The sequence below is a fragment of the Carya illinoinensis genome, chromosome 3 (genome assembly GCF_018687715.1).
Source record: "Carya illinoinensis cultivar Pawnee chromosome 3, C.illinoinensisPawnee_v1, whole genome shotgun sequence".
Taxonomy (NCBI): domain Eukaryota; kingdom Viridiplantae; phylum Streptophyta; class Magnoliopsida; order Fagales; family Juglandaceae; genus Carya; species Carya illinoinensis.
Window position 1 is genome coordinate 13,106,826 of NC_056754.1, and position 22,002 is coordinate 13,128,827.

General features: G+C 39.3%; 1 protein-coding gene across 1 annotated transcript; it reads right to left on the reverse strand.

The window, feature by feature from the left end:
* Window positions 1–670: 670 nt before the first annotated feature.
* Window positions 671–16,404, reverse strand: LOC122304505 (serine carboxypeptidase-like 45). The gene is made up of 14 exons (XM_043116781.1): window positions 16,378–16,404; window positions 13,330–13,440; window positions 7,906–7,912; window positions 7,591–7,662; window positions 7,185–7,280; window positions 6,804–6,896; window positions 6,277–6,347; window positions 5,831–6,181; window positions 5,613–5,740; window positions 5,410–5,500; window positions 5,181–5,300; window positions 5,029–5,057; window positions 4,408–4,411; window positions 671–870 (listed from the first exon to the last, which is right to left on the reverse strand). The coding sequence occupies exons 1-14, from the start codon at window positions 16,402–16,404 to the stop codon at window positions 757–759; spliced, it is 1,314 nt and encodes a 437-aa protein (XP_042972715.1). The 3' UTR covers window positions 671–756.
* Window positions 16,405–22,002: the final 5,598 nt, after the last annotated feature.

Sequence of the window (22,002 nt, forward strand, 5' to 3'; positions counted from 1 at the left end):
TGTGTACAGAACTTGTATATTTTAGAACTGTGAATCTCATTTATCTTATTTTTCTCATTATTTAGTTTTAGATTTTTTTCTAATTATCAATTTTTATTCAAATAAAATATAATATTATTTTAAAATAACATGTTGCTGAAAGTGATAAAGTTTAAAATAAATAGCGACTTTCAATTTTTAAGAACACGTAGTTTTGACTGAAGTAAATGATTGCTTAAGAGTTAAGAATGAAATAATTAATATTTGCTTAAGATGTCTACAATTATTACCAAAATAATTTTGAAAATACAAAGTTTTGTTCCTCTTCATGAAGGAATATTGCAAAAATACACTAATTACGAATCTAAATTAGGCTATAAAAATATTTATGAATGCCATTATTTTTAACTTTTTGAAGATTTCAAATGATATTTTGATTGCGTACGTGGATTTGCAAATGAGTAATGTAATACATTATATTATCATCTCATTTTTATCTTATTATATAATATGTGACATATTTATTATTATTAGATGATAAATAATTATTCACTAAAGAATCATTCAATAATAACAAATATATCATATCTTATATAATGAGATGATAGTGTGGTATATAGAATTTTTTTTTTTGCGAATACATGCTGCATTCATGGAAGAATTTCAATTTAATAGTAATATTACATGCATATATCTGCCATACAACAACATTGATCAGCTCTCATTAATAGAACTTAATATATATTCCTGAGTAAAGATCTCTCTTTTACCACTTGATCATGTTGCCGGCAGTGGTTGGCCTGCAATAAACCCCTTAAAGAGCGTTAATGATCTCTCTGGTTGAGAGGCTGGAGCTGTGTGAGAAGCTCCTCTTATGTTGGCAAAGGGTAGCTCCATCTTTATGTTGAAAACCCCTCAAATGTGAAAGATCACTTGAGTATGTAGCCAGCCAAGCCACCCACCGTAAGTTTCTAGCAGCAAATATTGATCAATATTTGTGCACCGAAAGAAGCCTCCATCTTGGTCAATAAGTGTGGGAGTTTGTCCCCCATGGCTCCTTTTATAAAATGAGGTTATTTGCTGAACATTAAAATCATCCTCACTGCGGTGAGCGATCAAGCAGAGGGTTGAGGGCGAAAATTGGTTTTGGAGAAACTCAGAACATAGGCCATTTGAGAGAGATAGAGAGTTGTTTATGAGTGTTTGTAAAATTGTACAAACATATTGAAAATATTGATTTTCTGCTTCAGTGGACGTAGGCAAGTTGCTGAACTACTTAAATATTGTCTCTCTATCGTCTTGTGTGATTTTTGGACAGGCCGGAGTGCGCAACAATTGGTATTAGAGCTTTGGTTCGCGCTGTCTAGAAAAATCAAGTTTATCAAAATTAATTTTTGACCACACAATGATGTTACTCGCGTCAAGACGAATCCGTTGTCGTAAATGGCATAAAAAACGGATGCCGGAGGAGCCCCGTATGCGCCCCTAGAAGTTGGAGAGTGCACAGACATGCCTCAATCACATCAGAGGAAGAAGACGAGTGAGAAATACGTGCCCCCACTCGCTGCTGGAGGAAGAAGACGCGTGAGGGACACGCGTCCACGCGCCCCCACGCACACCGGGGGTTGAAGGCGCGTGCACTCACGCGCCCCCACGAGCCCTAGAGGACACTGGTGCGTGTAGGCCACGCGCCCCACGCGCTTCAGATGCCTTGCTGCCGCGCGTGCATCTCTCGCGCTAGATGATCTGGACCGTCCATTTTTCAGATCTTTGTTGGGCTTGATCTAAGCCATTCGGAATCCGATTTCATTCCGGACTCATCCGTACGGTGGGAATGTTGAGATTTGCTATCGGTACATTCAATCTAATCCGTCCACATGTTCAGATCATTTTGGGCTAGATCTATGCCAGTTGGAGTTCAATTGCGATGATCAAATAGTGGTGATAAATTATTTAGATCATTTCATACTCATCTGTATGGTGGGAGTGTTGAGAATCGCCATCAATACTTTCGATCTGAACCGTCCATAGTTACAGATCATTTTGGGCTAGATTTACGCCAATTGGAGTTCAATTGCAATGATCAAATAGTGTTGACAAACTATTTGGATCATTCTGGACTCATCCGTACGGTGAGAATGTTGAGATTCGCCATCGGTACATTCAATCTGAACCTTGCATAAGTTGCAGATCATTTTGTGCTAGATCTACGCCAGTTGGAGTTCAATTGCGATGATCAAATAGTGCTGACAAACTATTTGGATCATTCCGGACTCATCTGTATAGTGGGAATGTTGAGATTCGACATCGATAGATTCGATCTGAACCGTCCACAAGTTGCAGATCATTTTGGGCTAGATCTACGCTAGTTGGAGTTCAATTGCGATGATCAAATAGTGCTGACAAACTATTTGGATCATTCCGGACTCATCTGTACAGTGGGAATGTTGAGATTCGCCATCGATAGATTCTATCTGAACCGTCCACAAGTTGCATATCATTTTGGACTAGATCAATGCCAGTTAGAGTTCCATTACGATGATCAAATAATGCTGACAAACTATTTAGATCATTCCAGACTCATCCGTACGGTCGGAATGTTGAGATTCACCATCAATACTTTTGATCTGAACCGTCTGTAGTTGCAGATCATTTTGGACTATATTTACGCCAGTTGGATTCAATTGCGATGATCAAATAGTGCTGACAAACTATTTCGATCATTCTGGACTTATCCGTACGGTAGAAATGTTGAGATTCGCCATCGGTACATTCGATCTGAACCGTGCATAAGTTGCAGATTATTTTGGGCTAGATCTACGCTAGTTGGAGTTCCATTGCGGTGATCAAATAGTGTTGACAAACTATTTGGATCATTCTGGACTCATCCCGTACAATGGGAATGTTGAGATTCATTATCGGTACCTTCGATCTGAACCGTCCACGTGTTGCAAATCATTTTGGCCTAGATCTACGCCAGTTGGAGTTCAATTGCGATGATCAATTAGTGTTGACAAACTATTTGGATCATTCCAGACTCATCTGTATAGTGAAAATATTGAAATTCGCCATTGGTACATTTGATCTGAACCGTCCACGAGTTGCAGATCATTTTGGGCTAGATCTACGCCAGTTGGAGTTCAGTTGCGATGATCAAATAGTGTTGACAAATTATTTAGATCATTCCGGACTCATCTGTACGGTGGGAATATTGAGATTCACCATCGGTACATTCGATCTGAACTGTCTACAAGTTGCAGATCATTTTGGGCTTGATCAACGCCAGTTGGAGTTCAATTACGATGATCAAATAGTGCTGACAGACTATTTGGATCATTCTGGACTCATCCGTACGGTGGAAATGTTGAGATTCACCATCGGTATTAATGATCTGGAACGTTCATACTTCAAATAAGTTGTGGGCTTGATCGCAGTCAGTTGGAGTTGTGATGGACTCATTTGTTTTGGGCTTGATCGCAGTCAGTTAGAGTCGTAATGGACTCATTTGTTTTGGGCTTGATCGCAACTAGTTGGAGTCGTGATGGACTCATTTGTTTTGGACTTGATCTCAGCCAGTTGGAGTCGTGATAGACTCATTGATTTTGGGCCTAATCTCAGCCAGTAGGAGTCGTGCCAGACTCATTGGTTTTGGAGCTTGATATCAGCCAGTTGGAGTCCAGTGTTGCCGGACTCAGTTCGTTTGGGTTTGATTTAAGCCAGTTGGGATCGTGAAGTTTGAGGAGCAAACTTCAGATCATTGGATGATGTTGATTAACTTATTATATCAGTAGGTTTTTGCAGTCATATAACTCATGGAGCATAATGTTATTAAGAGGAGAACCGCAACGGATCTCATTGTGGCATTTTTTAAAAAGCCAATTGCAAATAACAAAATGCAGATAAAGAAACAGTTTAACTTTAGAAAAGGCAGAAGAGTAATTTTGCAAAGAAAACAAAGTTGAAGTTTCTTAATGTAAGAGATCTTATTCTAGATGAAGAGGTGCGCAGAAGAGGTTCTGGCAAGATCTAGAGTTATTGGTCTTGAATGTTGATTAAGGGCACTGTATGTGATGAACTAAAGTTATGCATAACTTTAGTTAGTCTTCTAACTTGAAGACATGATCTATAAAATTGTATAAATTATAAAGGATCATGCTAGAGATAGAGGCAAGCATGTTGAGAACCAGTCTCCAAGTTGGAGATTGGTGTGATTGTAGGATTATGGAGCCTAGTTTGAAAGCTGCAAAGGCACCAGGTAGATTGTTCGCTCGATTGTGGCTTGAGCAAAATTCAGTTTGCTCAAGGTGTACATGAGTGCGGACTCATGGACTCAAGCGAAAGAAGAATCCTAGAGAGTTGAGATTGTGCAGTAAAGCATTTGTAAATCTCCTCTAAAGACAATCCCTTGCAAGCTCCATGGATGTAGACGATGCTGATGCATTTGAAAATACATTTGGAGAGGCATCTGAACATCCATTTGAAGACGTACCTGCAGATGCATTTGATAGTGGAAATTTCTAATGGCTAACAAGCATTCCAATGAGGGAATACAATCATTTGAAGGATGCAACCGTTTGTAACATCCTAGTATGGCACACTTGGATGGAGGGGGTGATTGTTGAAAACCCCCCAAGTGTGAAAGATCACTTGAGTATGCAGCCAGCAAAGCCACCCACCGTAAGTTTCTAGCAGCAAATATTGACCAATATTTGTGCACCGAAAGAATCCTCCCTCTTGGTCAATAAGTGTGGGAGTTTGTCCCCCATGGCTCCTCCTATAAAATGAGGTTATTTGCTGAACATTAAAATCATTCTCACGGCGGTGAGTGATCAAGCAGAGGGTTGAGGGCGAAAATAGGTTCTGGGAAAACCCAGAACAGAGGCCATTTGAGAGAGATAGAGAGTTGTTTATGAGTGTTTGTAAAATTGTACAAACATATTGAAAATATTGATTTTCTGCTTCAGGAGACGTAAGCAAGTTGTCAAACCACTTAAATATTGTTTCTCTATTGTCTTGTGTGATTTTTAGACAGGTCGGAGTGCGCAACACTTTCCATATACCTCTGTCCAACCACCAACCTGCCATAATAATAATAAATCAGGAAATTATTATAAGAACACCATGCATTTGGCAACTCTACTCTTTAGAAAGTTTGAATTTTGAGATATGTTTTTAGAAGTTGACATGAACACTTTCATGACCTGCTTTCCTTCAAACCAAGCTCTGTAAGGTATAGTTGTTTCCAGTCCCAACTCCATTGCTAATCCATGCACGAGTGTCCGAGTCCCGGTAAAAGGGACAACTGAATCCTGATCTCCACTGTCAGATATTATCCAAATCACATTCATTATTGATAACCGGGACAAGCCTATGGAGTACGACAATAAGGAGCTCGAAATTCGATCGTTCAAGAGCTTATTAGAGATCGATGTAAACCAAGGCCCAGATGCCAGACATGACAAGGGATCCTACGACAGGAGTCGTAGGTTTCTCTCGGTCTCTCACATCATATTTTGGAACCCTGAAATAAAAAATAGTAGAGCAGATCAGCATCTAAGAACTGATTGCAATAATGGGTTTAATGCATGTTATAATTAATTACTACGATTCTTAACAGATGTGCATGTTATTACTTGCTGCATAAAACCCATTTTGGGCCTCCATCGAGCCGGGCATGGAGAGCCTGCTGCACATCTTTCTTGTTCAAATACTTGTCTATATTTTCTTGAGCGCAGACATCTTCCTTGCTCTGCCTAACTAGCTGTAAGCAGAGGGAGAAATGAAAAGAATGTTTGAAATCGAAACAAGATCATATAAAAATGCAATCTTTTTGGGGAACTAATTCATTCACCTGGTGGCTGGAAGCATATGATAGTGAATGAAATGATGACAAAGTCTCAACTCTAGATTGTAGAGGATGATACAGAGTCTCCACTTGAGATTGACCAGATGACTGCTCACAAACATCACCAATGACATAGTATATATTGATTGACTGAGAAAGTTCTCTTGAAAGTTGGGTATCTACAACAGTACAGGCGGGAGAAAGAAAGCCGCCATTTATGGCCTCTCGCATCATCAGAGAACTGTTGCAATATTTACTGAGAAGGCTATAAACGGCATCAGATATCAAGCCATGAGACCAGTAATACTCGTTCGGCGCATTGAAATCAATGGCGAATTCCAGAAGAGGAGTCTCTATCTACAGTAGTGTTCGTTACAGAATAACAAAAATTTTCTCATTGTGAAAATCAAAGAATTAATTCGAGAAGTCATATTTCCATCATGTCTACTCACCGCGATCCCCTTCAATTTGAACTTCACATTGGACTGAACAATGAGATGTGCAAGTTGTGGAACATAATGACCTATTACCAACAACAACAGCGTTAGATTAATAGAAATGATATTTATAATCTTCGGAGGCGTAAATCTCACGTACTGTTTTAAAAATAAATAGTAAGTAAATTGGAGATCCATTTAAAAAAATTACTTCTTTAAAAATAAATTCCATTTTTTTAAAAAGAAAATATCGGAACTTGAACACCTTTATCTAACCTTACTCTTCAATTATTCTCTCTCTTAGACATAGGCATATCAAAAGAGAATTATTTCAGTTTCGAAAACTAGGCATAGTGTGGCAACCCAGTCATCATACCGTATTGAATGATCCATTTTAATTCTCAACATCTTATCTACGACGTGCTCTCTATCGTACTTTTCTAATAGCAATTAATGCCCGCACGCACATGAACAATCATGCCGATGATAATGGATGGTCTTCATTAACAGGGACAAACAAAAACTAAAGGGTAGAGATTTACCGGTATAGCTCTCTCCTGCGATAAAAAAATCTCTGTTTTGGTATTCTGGAAACTTGGCAAACCAGAGTTTCAGGAATAAGAGACTGTCTTGTGCTGAAGAAAAGCAGAACCAAGTGTCAGTTTCGAAATATCTATGCATGTCTAAGCTTGTTATTTGATAAACATCCTCTCGTAGCTTTAATTCTCATGTAAAATAGTCTAAAAGCTATCATGTCTGTATTCTGTTTTTGATAGATAATCTGTAAACATCAGAAACTGAAAGTATGTATGTGAACTGTATTATTCGACATGAAAAAGATCGAATAATGTCAGAACCAGACACTAAAACAACTTCAGTAGCTACAAATTTGACAAATTGGTAGATGATGCAAGAACATAAACCTGTTATCTCATCGTCCACATAGCTGTAAAATGATTTATTAGATGAGTAAGAAAAACCAACTCCAGCTGGTGACTCCAGGTACAGCATATTTGTTTCTGTTAAACAAATAAGAAGTACTTACAAAAGTGAGTAATTCTTTCTTTTAGAAGAAATAAATAAATAAATTCATCCAATTAGAGTAAAACATGAATCTATTATATTTTCACATGCTAAAAAGGACTGATGTGGATAAGACTTACTTTGCTTTGTCTAATCTTTCTTGGCATGCGATTCCCGCACATAGGCGTTGCGCGGCCCCCTCGGGGGGGGGGGGGGGGGGGGGGGGGGGGGGGGTGCGGGGCAGCGAGGGGGATGGAAGAAAGAAATTAAGCAAGAAAGAAGGAAAGAAATGGCCATTGTAAAGACCTTTATTCCAGCTATACTCGTTCTCGACAAGATTATAACCACTTGGTCTAAAGGGTCCGTGCTCAATAAAAGCTCCAGTTCCAATAGATGAACAACCAGGCCCTACGAAAGAGAGAGAAAAATGCAAACTCATTCACCAAAGGGAGTGTATCTTATATATTTCTAATTTCATAAAACTTAGAAAGATCAGATTTTTGTATCAAAACATTTAGGAAATGAAAAACCACTTAGAGAGAGAGAGAGATGTTCCTTCAATGAGCTGGGCCTAGGTGATGAAAGTTAAAAAGAATCTAGGCTACTTCTATTTTGTTGCACCTCCGGCCTGTCAAAAAATCACACAAGACAATATTTAAGTGGTTCAGCAAATTGCCTACGTCCACTGGAGTCTCTTTTATAGAATTTGTATGAGATTTACAAAAACTCTAGAAATTTCTATCTCTCTCTCACATACTCTGTTTCTCTCGTGTTTCTCCCCCACTACCTTTTGCAAATGAGCTCTCTCCTATTTATAGAAGAGAGCAGCCTACCATCTTTGCATTAGGTGCAACATTTTATGACCTTGCTGCAGAGATAGTGGGTGGGTGATTTGGTGGCTGCAGTTGGTGCCTAATACAACAAAACACCAGACGGTGTATGTGCAGCAGCTATGCATTCGTACTTGGGTTGATTCAACAATCACCCCCTCCACCCAAATGTACCATATCAGGCTGCTTGCAAATTGATTCATTTTTTAAATGAATGCACATTTTTCTTTGACATGAGAGACTTCTGCTATCGAATACGCTCCAATGCACCCAAGGGTACTTAGCAGTGTACAATACTGATCAAGTCCAAACAGTGTTGGAACTTGATCCCTGTGACGACTTTCGTCAACATATCTGCTGGATTATCTTCAGTGCCAATCTTCTGAAGTTTGATGTCATCTTCTTCTAATATTTCACGTACAAACTGAAATCTGACATTTATATGTTTTGTTCGAGAGTGATACACTTGATTCTTGGCTAAATGAATTGCACTCTGACTGTCACAGTAAACGGTAACCTCTTGCTGCTTAAAGCTCAAATTTGTTACCAATCCCTGTAACCAAATAGCTTCTTTCACGGCTTCTGTTACAGCCATGTATTTAGCCTCAGTTGATGATAATGCAATTGTCGACTGCAAAGTTGGTCGCCAACTAACGCCATAGTGAATACATATCCAGTTGTTGATCAGCATTTGTCAAGATCACCTGCATAGTCTGAGTCAACATATCCAGTTACTAGACTATTTTCACTCTTCTCGAACTTCAAACCAACATCTACGGTCCCCGCAATATACCGTATAATCCACTTAGCCGCATGCCAATGAACTTTTCCAGGATTATGTATATAGAGACTAACTAAGCTAACAGCCTGGGAGATATCAGGTCGTATACACACCATGACATACATTAAGCTTCCATCAACACTTGTTTATGGGACATTCCTCATTTAGTCATGCTCTTCATCGATTTCAGGAGACTGCAATGCACTGAACTTGAAATATGGGGCCATATGAGTATTCATCGGCTTCGTCTTTGAGTCTATATTGAAGCGTTGCAGTATTCTCTTCAGATACTGCTTCTGAATAAGGTGAACTATACCTTTCACCCTATCTCTAATGATTTCCATCCCCAGTATTCTTCGTGCTTCTCCCAGATCTTTCATTTCAAACTCATGACTTAACTGAGTTTTTAAGCGATCTATCTCCCTTGCTTTTACATGCAATTAACATATCATCTACATATAAAAGCAAATAAATGAAAGATCCATTTGTAAGTTTTCTGAAATATACACAATGATCGTATTGGCAACGAGTGTATTTCAGATCCATCATAAAGCGGTCAAACCGCTTATACCATTGCCGAGGTGACTGTTTTAAGCCATAGAGAGACTTTTTCAGACTGCATACCCAATTTTCTTTTCCAGCTTCTTTGAATCCTTCTAGTTGAGACAGATAAATCTCTTCTTCCAGATCACCATGTAAGAAAGTTGTTTTCACATCAAGTTGTGCTAACTCAAGATCATATTGTGTAATCAAAGTTAGCAATATCCAAATGGATAAATACTTCACAACAGGAGAGAATACTTCACTGTAGTCAATTCCCTTTGTCTGAGTGTAGCCCTTGGCTACCAACCTACCTTTGTATCGCACTCCATTTTTAGCAGCTTGATCATCTTTCTCATTGGAAATCCACTTACAACCAATTGTCTTCTTTCCTTTTGGAAGCAGCACAAGCTCCCAAGTCTGGTTCTGGTGAAGAGACTGCATCTCTTCATTCATCGCTTTTGTCCATTCAATTTGTTCACTAGACTGTATGGCTTCTCTGTAAGTGGTTGGGATCTCACCCCCTTTAGCTGGTAATGCATATGTCACATAGTCTGCAAAACGTGTCGGTACACATTTCTCTTGTCTCGGTCTGTTGGTTGCTATTGATTCGGGTTGACATGGAGGTACCGTGACTGGATTATCAACCTCATCTTGTCCATACTTTCCCAACTTCTTTGAAGTAATAAACTTCACACTCTGTGAATCATCTAATGTTTCGCCATTACTGCTGCCTTCACTGGAATCTTTATGCTTATGTGACTTAAGTATCTCAGATTCGTTGAATGTTACATCTCTACTGATGATCACCTTTTTGGACTCTATGCACCAGAGTCTATCCCTTTTTACACCAGTACTAAAGCCCAAGAATTTTGCTTTCTTGGCTCTAGGATCAAGCTTACTTTTTTTAGCATGATAGTAAGCAGGACATCCGAAAATGTGTAAAGAGTCATAATCAGTAGCATGTATACCTCTTCACATTTCAGTGGGTGTCTTCCCGTCATTGGTAGCTGCGGGTAGTCGGTTGATGAGGTGGCAAGCATATCTCACAGCTTCATATGTCACAGTTTCAGCCCAAAATTGTTTACTGAATCCAGCATTCAGTAACATACATCGCACTTTCTCTAGTAAAGTACGATTTATTCGTTTTGCCACACCGTTCTGCTGGGGTGTATCTCGTACCATGAAGTGTCTGACAATTCCCTCTCTTCGGCATACTTCCATAAGGGGTCTGAAGTGTACTCACCTTCATTATCAGATCTGAGCCACTTGATCTTCCTGCCAGTCTGAGTCTCAACCATTTTCTTCCAATTAAGGAAGATTTTCAGCACTTCATCTTTATTCTTCATCGTATACACCTACACACGACAAGAATAATCATCTACAAAAGTTACAAACCAATGCTTACCTCCCAAAGATGCATTTTGGATAGGTACCCAAACATCGGAGTGCACATAGTCAAGTATTCCCTATGTATCGTATACTGCAGTTCCAAACTTGATCCGCCTCTGCTTCGCTAATACACAGTGCTCACAGAAAGACAGTTTACCAGTCTTGGTACCTTTGAGTAAGTCTTGCTTCACCAGTGCTTGCAAAATTTTTTCTCCTGCGTGTTTCATACACATATGCCAAAAACTGGTGGTGTCAGCATCAGTCTCATCTAGTTTCTCACAGCATGTGGAAGCTCTCCCAACAATAGTACTTCATTGCAAGAAGTACAAGTTTCCTCGCCTCAAACCTTTCATTGCCACCTGAACTCTCATTAGTACTTTGAGAGTTCCGTCTTCAATGGTAATTCTGAATCCCTTTGAATCCAGAGATCCCAGTGAGATGAGATTCTTCCGCAAGTCTGGAATGTACCGAACTTCTGTCAGAGTCTTGATGCTACCATTGTGCAGCTTTAACCGAATGCTACCTATTCCCTGAGTCTTACAAGCACTGTCATTGTCCATAAGTACTACTCTACCCTCAATCTTTGTGAAGTCAGTAAACCAATCCCGATTGGGACACATGTGATAGGTACATTTGGAATCCATAATCCATTCATCGGAATGACAAATGGATGATGAACTTATCAAGGAAAAATTTGAATCATCATCTTTGTCCACGACATTGGCTGTGGAGGGTTGATTCTGCTGTTGTCCCTTCAGCTTGGGACAATCCTTCTTCTAGTGTCCTTTGTTGCGACAAAAGGAACACTCGTTTCTGGCGAGCTTTCTGCCGACTGATGAACCACGTGATGTGACCCGGGTTTTCGATTGAAAATCGTTCTTCTTTCTGGGATACCTTGACTATGGTCTCCCTTTTACTGTTAGCGCTTCACTTGATGTATCTTGTTGTACCTGCTTATTCTTTTTGTGGTACTCATTTCTAATTAAAGAGTTAGATACATCTTCAAAACTAATCTTTTCCTTCCCATACAGTAAAGTAGTAATTAAATGCTCATATGTATTAGGCAAGGAATTTAACAAAAGTAAAGCTTATCTTCATCTTCGATTTTAACATCCAAGTTTAACAAATCAGCAAGAATTTGGTTATAATTATTCAGATGTTCAGACATTGAAATACCTTCACAAAATTAGAATCTGAAGAGCTTATTCTTCAAATGCAAACGGCTTTCAATGCTCTTCTTCATGAACTTATCCTCCAATTTCTACCAAAGTACCTTAGCATTTGTCTCTCTCATGACAAAATACTTCTGTTTTTTGGTAAGGCATAATCGGATTGTACTACAAGCTTGAGTATTAAGCTTCTTCCAATCCTGATCAGTCATATCATCTGGCTTTCCTTCTAACGTAATATCCAACTCTTGTTGGATCAAAATGTCTATGACTTCACACTGCCACATGCCAAAGTTGCTTGTTCTATCGAACTTCTCAATATCAAACTTGGCATTTGACACTATGGATCGATGTCTAAAACTACTGACATTTTCAGAGCTCCTATCTCTTCTAGATCTTTTCATTTGAATTTAGAAAATTTAGACACAAAATTTCAAAATTCTAACCGTACGGATGAGTCCAGAATGATCCAAATAGTTGGAAAGCACTATTTGATCGTTGAAATCGGACTCTAAATGGCTTAGATCAAGCCCAAAATGGATCTGGAAAATAGACGGTCCTGATCGTCTGGCGCGTGAGATGCACGCGCGGCAACAGTGCTAGTGGGCGGTGAGTGGGCGCGTGTGGTACACGCGTAGGTTCCTCCTAGGGCGGGTGGGGGCGCGTGGACGAGTGGGTTTCACACGTCTTTCTCCTCTAGGGGGCGTGGGGGCGCGTGGGTGCGTGAGGTTTAGTCATCTTCAACCTCGGATGGGCGTGGGGGCGTGTGAGTTGCAGTAGATGCATGTGTTGATTTTCTCGGGGCGCGTGTGGGCTCCTCCGACCTCCATTTTTGATTCCGTTTGCGGCAACGGATTCGTCTCGACATGAGGAACACCCTGGAGTTGTAAAAAAAAAAAAAATGATTTTGACCAACTTGAATTTTTGGACAGCTCGAACCAGAGCTCTGATACCAATTGTTGCGCCTCCGGCCTGTCCAAAAATCACACAAGACAATATTTAAGTGGTTCAGCAAATTACCTACATCACTGGAGTCTCTTTTATAGAATTTGTACAAGATTCACAAAAACTCTACAAATTTCTATCTCTCTCTCACGTACTCTCTTTCTCTCTTGTTTCTCTCCCACTACCTTTTGCAACTGAGTTCTCTCCTATTTATAGGAGAGAGCAGCCTACCATCTCTACATTAGGTGCAGCATTTTATGACCTTGCTACAGAGATAGTGGGTGGGTGATTTGGTGGCTGCAGTTAATGCCTAATACAACAAAATACCAAACGGTGCATGTGCAGCAGTTATGCATCCCTTGCATTCATACTTGGGTTGATTCAACACATTTAGCCAGAGAACAAGAGGCTTTGAAGCAGGGTTTGTGATGCCCTCAAATCTCACGTACGGACATGTGGAAATCAAGATGTCGGAATGATGACAACACGGGTCACCACCCTATCGCCAAGCGCCAAGTTGTGAACATGCAACAAGTGTGCAAATAAAAACACGCAGCGGATAACAAAAATCTTTTAACTAAGTACCAGAATTTTTCTTTATTTAATATAAACCTGTTCAAAACATACATAAGAAAATATTACAAGCCACAAATATCGTTTCAATACCAAACAACAAGGCATAAAACTCCAAATCAATACTCCGGCGGAGCCGCCTCCTTGGGCTCAGCCTCCTCCTCCTCGACATCTGCATCAAAATCTGCGGTATCAAAATGGTGCCGCAGGTAAGTAAAGATCCAAACGCCACAAGATAAAAACATATTAAACTCAACAATATGCATGAAAGAATGCTAAATGCACATATCCCATAAATCCACATTTTTTCACGCACGCCAAAAATCTCATTTTGGCCCAAAACATTTCCTTTAAACATAACCTCGCCATTATCTTCGATAATGGCCCAAAAACCAAACCATCAGAGCACTGTAGGTGGGAATCACAGGCGAGACTCTACCACCATCCCTGCTCACCACCGTCCCTAAGCGTGCACAGTAGGTGGAAATCACAGGCAGGATTCTACCACCGTTCCTACTTACCACCATCCCTACGCCGCGTGCACCGTAGGCGGGAATTACAGACGGGATTCTACCACCGTCCCTGCTTACCACCGTCCCTACACGTGCCTCTGACTCAAACCAGTCAATCCAATCGTTCACATATACCATAAATCATTTCTCGCTTACAAGCCAAATTTTCATTTTACAAACACATATACATGCATGCAACTACACGAAAATCCAGTTTTCCCTTTTTAAACATGAACATCCATGCACTATACAGTGCAAACATCAAGGCACAACATCTCCAACAAATATCAACATCAACCAAACATAAATAGCTCCATCCTCAAATCCATCCAACCCCCGACTCCTTGGACTCAGTCCGGCAACCAACCAATCACAAGTATTTGTTGAAGCAAAAATACATTTAAATCTTAAAGCAAGTTTGAAAAATACTTACAGCGCTATAAGATATTTTTCGAAGGATCACGACATTGCAAACGGCGAAGAAAAAGTAACGTAACAATGTAAAATACACTGTGGCTGTGGGTTGTAAAATACCCACTTTCGAACGGGGACAAACCAAGACTTGAAATTGATAGGGAATGACCTAAAGATATTTATGAAGCTAATGGAAGTGAGTTTTGGCTGTGGGTGGTGGTGGAAACGGCGGTGAAAGCGAAAAAAGGGCAAATCGGAGTTGAGCTCGTGGGAGCTGCTTCGGCAACAGATCGGGGCTGGAAATGGGTGGGTTATGACAGTAAGAGGTAAGTGATGAAGTAGTGAAGAGATGGTGGCCAGAAGTGGAGCGACGACGGCAGAAGATGGGCTCTCGGCAGCTCGGATGGAGGTGAGATTTGGTGGGGTGGTTCACCGGTCGGAGGGGGAAGTTTCTGGGTGGGTGGTTAGCCACGTCGTCAGGGAGCGGCGGTTCTGGGCTGAAGAAGCAACCGGCGATAGAGAGAGAAAGAAGGTGCAACTCGCGCAGGAGGAAGAAGAAAGAAAAAAGAAAAAGAAGAAAAAAGGAAAAGAACGAAAGGAAAAGAGGAAAAAAAAGAGAAAAGAAAAAGAAAAGATTGGGGAAAAGAAATGAGATCCAATCCTCACCTCTGGAGTTTAAAAACTGATCTGACGAAAACAATTTTAAAAACTATAAAATGACTAAATTAATTTAAACACCACGTCAAACTAAAATATAATAAATAACTAGTAAAACTAAGAACTAAATTTTAAGTCTAAAAACAAACTAAATTAAATAACACAACAATTTAAATTCAAAACGATAAATAAAATAAAGAAAGCTCCACAAAACAAATATCACAACTAACTAAATCTAATTAAATACAATAATTTAAAATAAAAGAACTAATATTTTAATTAAATTAAAATATTTTTTTATTAAAAATACACATAAAAATAAGATATCACAGGATTTCCTTCAGCTTCAACAAAGTAGTAAAAAAGAGCTCTCTGTTGCTGTTCATCAATGGTGATGAAGCCAGCAAATTGTTAGAAACTGAACCGTGTCTGGCCAGGTAGACTTTTGATTTTGTGAGCTACGGGATGAGACTCCACTGGAATGAGAGTTTGGAAGAACGACGCACAGATTATGCCCAAGACCATGATCCATTGCTGAAACTTCATGATTATGGAATGAGATGGAAGAGTGAGATCAGAATGTTAATCATGCTGACAAAACACTCTTCAGACTGTTAATGATGCATCAAAGACATGCTTTAAGAACTTAGATTTTCCAAATTAAACATTATGGTTACATACAATATGGTTTTAAAAGTAATCAAATTAATTCTTTGCTGTTTTGAAGTACTTCTAGAAATCTATATTGCCAAGTTTTTTTTTTTTAAATTAAAATTAACCTTTCCGCAAATAATTGGCTAATAAGTACCCATAAGGGAAGAATCAAGCAAGTTTTTTCTTTCCTTTTTTTTTTTTTGGGCCCATAAGAACAAAGACAAGACATCAATTAATAAGAATGTCTAGCACGTGTGGATTGATTGTCAACTTAGTGCCCATAAAGTCCAGTTTATCTACATATCAACAATAACATCGGATCAACTAAGCACCATTCTCTCCTCTCTTTCTGACAACATTCGCACGTAGGTAGTTGGCCTCAACACTTCACGTGAGGTCTGGAATACCCTTGAGAGAATGTTCTCTTCCACATCATCTACCCGTATTATGAGTACACGATTTCAGCTTTCAACCTCGAGAAAAGGCTCCCTCTCTATTGCTAACTATTTCACAACAATTAAACAATTATCTGACATTCTCTCAGCTATAAGTCATCCTCTCGATGACTCAGGAATTATTTCCTACATACTTGCTGGTCTCCCTTCCAATTATGACTCCCTTATTACCTCAGTCACTACTCGTGTAGATCCCATGTCCCTCACTAATCTCTATGGCCATCTATTGACCCATGAACTATGTTTAGAACAATAATCTCCTTCTCCAAATTTTTGTTTCCCATCAGCTAATCTTGCCACAAATGGATCTCCTTGTAACCCCAACTGCTCATTCCATAACAACCGTGTTCGACGCTCTCATGGTAGGGGGTGTGGTCATGGCAATCCTTCATCTAGTTTGCCAACCATGTCTCCTACCAATTCTGGATCTCACCCACAGTGCCAGCTTTGCAACAAAATTGGTCATCTTGCAGCTTGTTGGCATAGGTTTGATCAAGCTTTCCAAGCCACCCCACCTCCTCAAGCCTATGCTGCTACCTCTCACCAAGCTGCAGATTCATCCTGATATCCAGACACAGGAGCAACATCTCACATTACCTCTGAAGTATAGAATCTCAACCTCTATGTTGAAGAGTACATTGGACAGGATCAAGTACGTGTCGGCAATGGTCAGGGACTAAATATTCATCACACCGGTTCTTCTTTTTTGCTCTCATCCTCTAAATCTTTCTTCTTAAATAATATCTTCATGTATCTGCAATAAAAAAAATCTATTGTTAGTATATCAATTCACCAAAGACAATAACGTATATTTTGAATTCCATCCATCTTTTTTCTGTGTCAAGGATCCATCATTGGGAATAATCCTACTCAGCGACAAAAGTAAAAATGGGCTCTACCCTCTCCCAACAATCTCTTCTATCTCTTCATTATCTCCACTAGTCGCCAACTTAGGTGAACGTGTGTCTGTTGCACAATGGCATTCTAGACTTGGTCACTTTGCCTTACGCACAGTTCATCAAGTCGTCCCCAAAATCATCTACGAATCTTGAGAGATTAGACAAGTCTCTATATGTCATCCTTGCCAACTTGGCAAGAGTCACAAACTTTCATTTTATTTATCCCCTTCTAGGTCTTCGAGTTCATTTGAGTTACTTTTCATTGATGTATGGGGTCCTGCCCCAATTGAATCTATGCAAGGAAAAAAAAAAAATCTTATTTTTGCATTGTTGATGACTTCTCCAAATTCATGTGGATTTTTTCACTCAAGCAAAAATCATTTGTTCTTCAAACCTTTATTTATTTCCAATCTCAAATGGAATGAATATTCTCATGTCAAATAAAAAATGTGCAATCTGATTGGGGTGGGGAATTCAAGTCCTTACATACACATTCCTATCTGCTGGCATTAACCATCGACTTGCTTGTCCCCACACTCATGAAAAAAATGACTCAGTTGAACGCCATCATCGTCATCTTGTAGAAATTGGCCTTGCTCTAATGGCTGCTGCCTCTATCCCACATTGCTATTGGGACAAGGCTTTCCAAACAGCATGCTATCTCATCAATCACATACCTTCTCCCACAACATCTCCCAAAACCCCTCTTGAACATTTATACAAACACCCACTAGATTACAATTTTTTGAAAATTTTTTGTTCTACTTGCTGGCCATATCTCTGTCCCTACAATCGCCATAAACTTGACTACAGGTCCACTCTCTGTCTTCATTGGATATAGCACACAGCGCAAGGGTTACCACGATCTAGACCCATTAACCAATCATATTTGCATCTCTCGCCATGTCATTTTTGATGAAAACGATTCCCCTTTGCAAATGCATCTTCTCCTTTGCAAAAATAGCCATTATTGGCCATATCACTCCCTTTCTCCATCCAACTTTCCCCGCCTCACTTTCCTTCTAATTATCACTCACCAGAGCCTCCAGTTGAATCGTGTGATGCTCCCACTTCAGTTCCTTTACCTGCTCCTAATATAGACTATGATCCTTCTCCAGCTCCTCCTCCAACTTCTCGTCACCATGTGCAGACATGGTCCAAAAACAACATCAGTAAACAGAAAAAGACACCACCTGACATGGTTTGTTATCCTCTTCATCGAGCCTTGTTCACCATAGTAGAAGACAACATCACTGAACCAATATGCTTTTCCTTATCTGTCAAAGACCGCAACTGGTGCATGGCTATGAACGATGAGTTTCAAGTCCTCATGGATGATGGAACTTGGGCTCTTGTCCCTCATCAACTCAACATGAATCTCATTGGTTGCAAATTGGCCTATAAAGTTAAACGACATGCAGATGGGTCCATAGAAAGATACAAAACTTGTCTTGTTGCAAAGAGCTTTCATCAAGTACCCGGCATTGATTATGATGATACCTTTAGACCAGTTGTGAAACCAACAACCATCAGGATAGTCCTCTCCATTTAGATCATGTTTCCGAACGCATGTTGTCAGTACATTTCATTTCAAGCAATGATCAACTGGCTGATACACTTACCAAACCACTACCAACTACATGATTTTGCCAGTTACGAGCCAATCTCAATGTTCACGAGTTACTCTTGAGATTGAGTTACTCTTGAGATTGAGGAGGCATATTAAGATAAACTCCAACTTATCTGCAGATCAACAACAACACCAGAGTAACAAGGAAAAAGATCATAACAACTCAAATGAAGATAAGGATAGAGACCAGCAACAATACAAGCAACAACATTGTGATGGAGATAAAGTAAAAATAGGATAATAACAAAATTGTATTCAAAATTCAAATTCCTTGTAACTGTATGTAGAAATTCCTCTATAAATAGACACGAAGGTTCCCTCAGATGAATTAAGGAGGAAACCATTTTCTGCACAATTATTTTCTGTAATTCTTTTGTGCCACTAGTCTACAATTTCCATCTCTGTCTTCCTCATATCAAAAAGACATTGTCCAAAACATAAAAAGCTGGGTGGGGGGTTAAAGTAAGATAAGGATTGCTTGGTAGGGCGAGAGTGCTTGCTTCCCTTTTTAGCTCTTTGGCATTTTTCTTTTTCTTTTGGGTTAAGTAGATATATGGGTATTTTTTAAAATAAAAATTTTATATGCAGTCACTTTTATATACTCTTTTGTGCACTTTATTGATGTAATTGGTTGAATATTATAAAAAAAATTGATACATCCAATCAATAGAATGCATAAAGAGTATGTAAAAGTGACTATATGCAGCAAAACTATGATAAATAAAAAAAAATGTGTAAAGATGGTAGGCAAATGGGTAGCAAAATTTAAAATAAAAAATGTTATCATTGAAAGAAAAAGAAAAGTGGAACCGTACAATCAATTGACTAATGATGAATACGCATGTTGTTATATATATATATATATATAGCAACTAGTTCTCATTGTCATCCTGTTGGGTTACAAAGTTTAGAGTCTAAATGGAGTACTACTATCCATCTGCCTTTACTTTTTTAACACCATGCACTTGGTGATGTGGTATTTTTAAAAATTTTTTTCCTTCAAGTAAAACGAACGTTTTACCAAATTTCTTTCTCCGCATGCCTATTCAAATTTTTCCTCTCCCCTGCGTCGCCCCTCTCCCACGTTGCTCCTCTGCCCTCCTTCAGCCAACTGTGTTTCGTTTGTTGAGCAAGTAACACAATAACTTGAAAGGATGAAATAATGAGCATAGACAAATTAGTGTGGCAATCTTAATGAGCACATGCTAATGTATCTCAGCTGTGAGAGTAGAGCTTGAAGAAGAAGAAGACAATGGATGATCGGTGATGGATTCAATGAGCAAAGTCAAGGAAGATGGAAGGCTCTGGTTCTATCTTTGGCGCCAAACAAAGAAAAAGCGTGGAAACATGGGAACAAGATAGAGAGGGAGTGAAATGAAAATAAAGGTAACTTGAAGAAATGAGGAAAATCAGCATGAGGAGGAAAGATGAATTAATTAAAAATATTTACATTAATGAACAAGAATTTCCACATGTAGAGGAATCACTGTAGTAGAATGTAAATTGTCTTTAAAATATAAGATCTAATGGAGTTCTCTTTTGAGAGCATTTTTAAATATTTTAAAGAAAAATGTATTTTACAAGACCCATTGGGAGTGCTCTTACCGCGTGGCCTCTTTCAAAGTATTTGGGCGATTTTTGGCTTACGTGTCGCTTGGCTCCCCTCTCACCAAGCGCAAGGATCAACGAGGCGAGCTAAGTTTATGCACAGCTCGTCCTCCATCAGAGTATCTGAGGAGAGCTAGGCTTATGCATCGCTAGTCCTCCGTCAGTGCATTTGGGCGAGCCAGGCTTACAAGCTGCTCGTCCTCCGTCAATGCATTTGGGAGAGCCAGGCTTACGCTCTGCTCGTCCTTCATCAGATTGTTTGGGCGAGCCCTGCCTTAAACGGGCCACTCGATCACCTTTGAAGATTCAGAGCAAGTTTAGCCTTAACGCGCTGCTCAACTATCTCCTTCTTATCTCACCTGGATGGGCTGTGTGGTCGCACTTTGTGCAGTCGACCCCATGGTCCCGCTTAATCCCAGCTCGGAAATCTTTATTGCTTAATGAGGAACGGAGGATGAGAATCAATTATCGGAATTTATTTCTCTACATGCTTGAACAGGTCAAGTCGGATGCATATTTTACTTCTGAAGATTCTCAAAATCAGCTTTTGAGCAAAATTAACCTTAAGAATCGCAAATATCTGTTAGGAGTGATATTTGTCATAGGGACACAAGGGCCCTCAAAGCCCAAGGCCACTAAGGGGGCTTCACTAGAGGACAAGATATGGGAAAAAGAAGGGGATACGGGACAAGGAAAGAAAGGAGATGAAACAATGTTAGGCTTACAAGCAGAGAATAAGGGAAAAGAAATGAGGTAAGGTGATGTGACATAAACGGGGGAAAAGAAAGAGATAAAAAGAGGTGGAACAGACGACTTGGGGGATCTTCGAATGGACTCTTGGCCAGACTTTAGAAAGGCTTCTTAAGAAGGCTTCTTCAACCTCCAAACAAGGTATCCTGCAATAATATCCAAACTGGGAAGAATGATCTATAAATCTACTGTACAGTAAGGATGAGAAACCCAAAGATTCTGTAAATCAAGCTTATTTAGTGGATTCTCCCCTCCCCAAACCCTCATGGTTCAGTCTAGTGTCGAATCACATAAATCCATATGTCTATTTTTCTCTATTTTTCCTGCACTCGTATACTGTTCACCACCATGGTCATATATATATGCATGGACTCTGTACAGCTGCACCAGACCAGTCGAGGGCCCACATTACCTCGTCCAAGCCCAACACCACAGGGCCCACATATCCCCGACCTGAGCCCAAGCGCCACCCTCAACGAGCTGGAGGGGATCCTTCTCCTCTTCCGGTCTATTGACGAAAATCATACGTTAACCCCTATCATTTTCCAAACTTGTAAAGCCATTGAGTTTTGGAGTGTTACTATTAATTTGTTTTTAGTAATGTTAGATATAAATCACACACATTTATTTTGAAAAAGCGTAGAATTTATTATTATAATATTAATTTTTATATAAATCACATATTTATTTTGTTTTTTGAAAGAGTGTGTGAGGAACTTACATATTTTAAAACTGTAAATATCATTTATCTTCTTTTTCTCATTATTTAGTTTTAGATTTTTTTTTCTAATTATCAATTTTTATTCAAATAAAATATAATATTATTTTAAAATAATATGCTGCTGAAAATGATAAAGTTTAAAATAAATAGCGACTTTCAGTTTTTAAGATCACGTAGTTTTGAGTCTT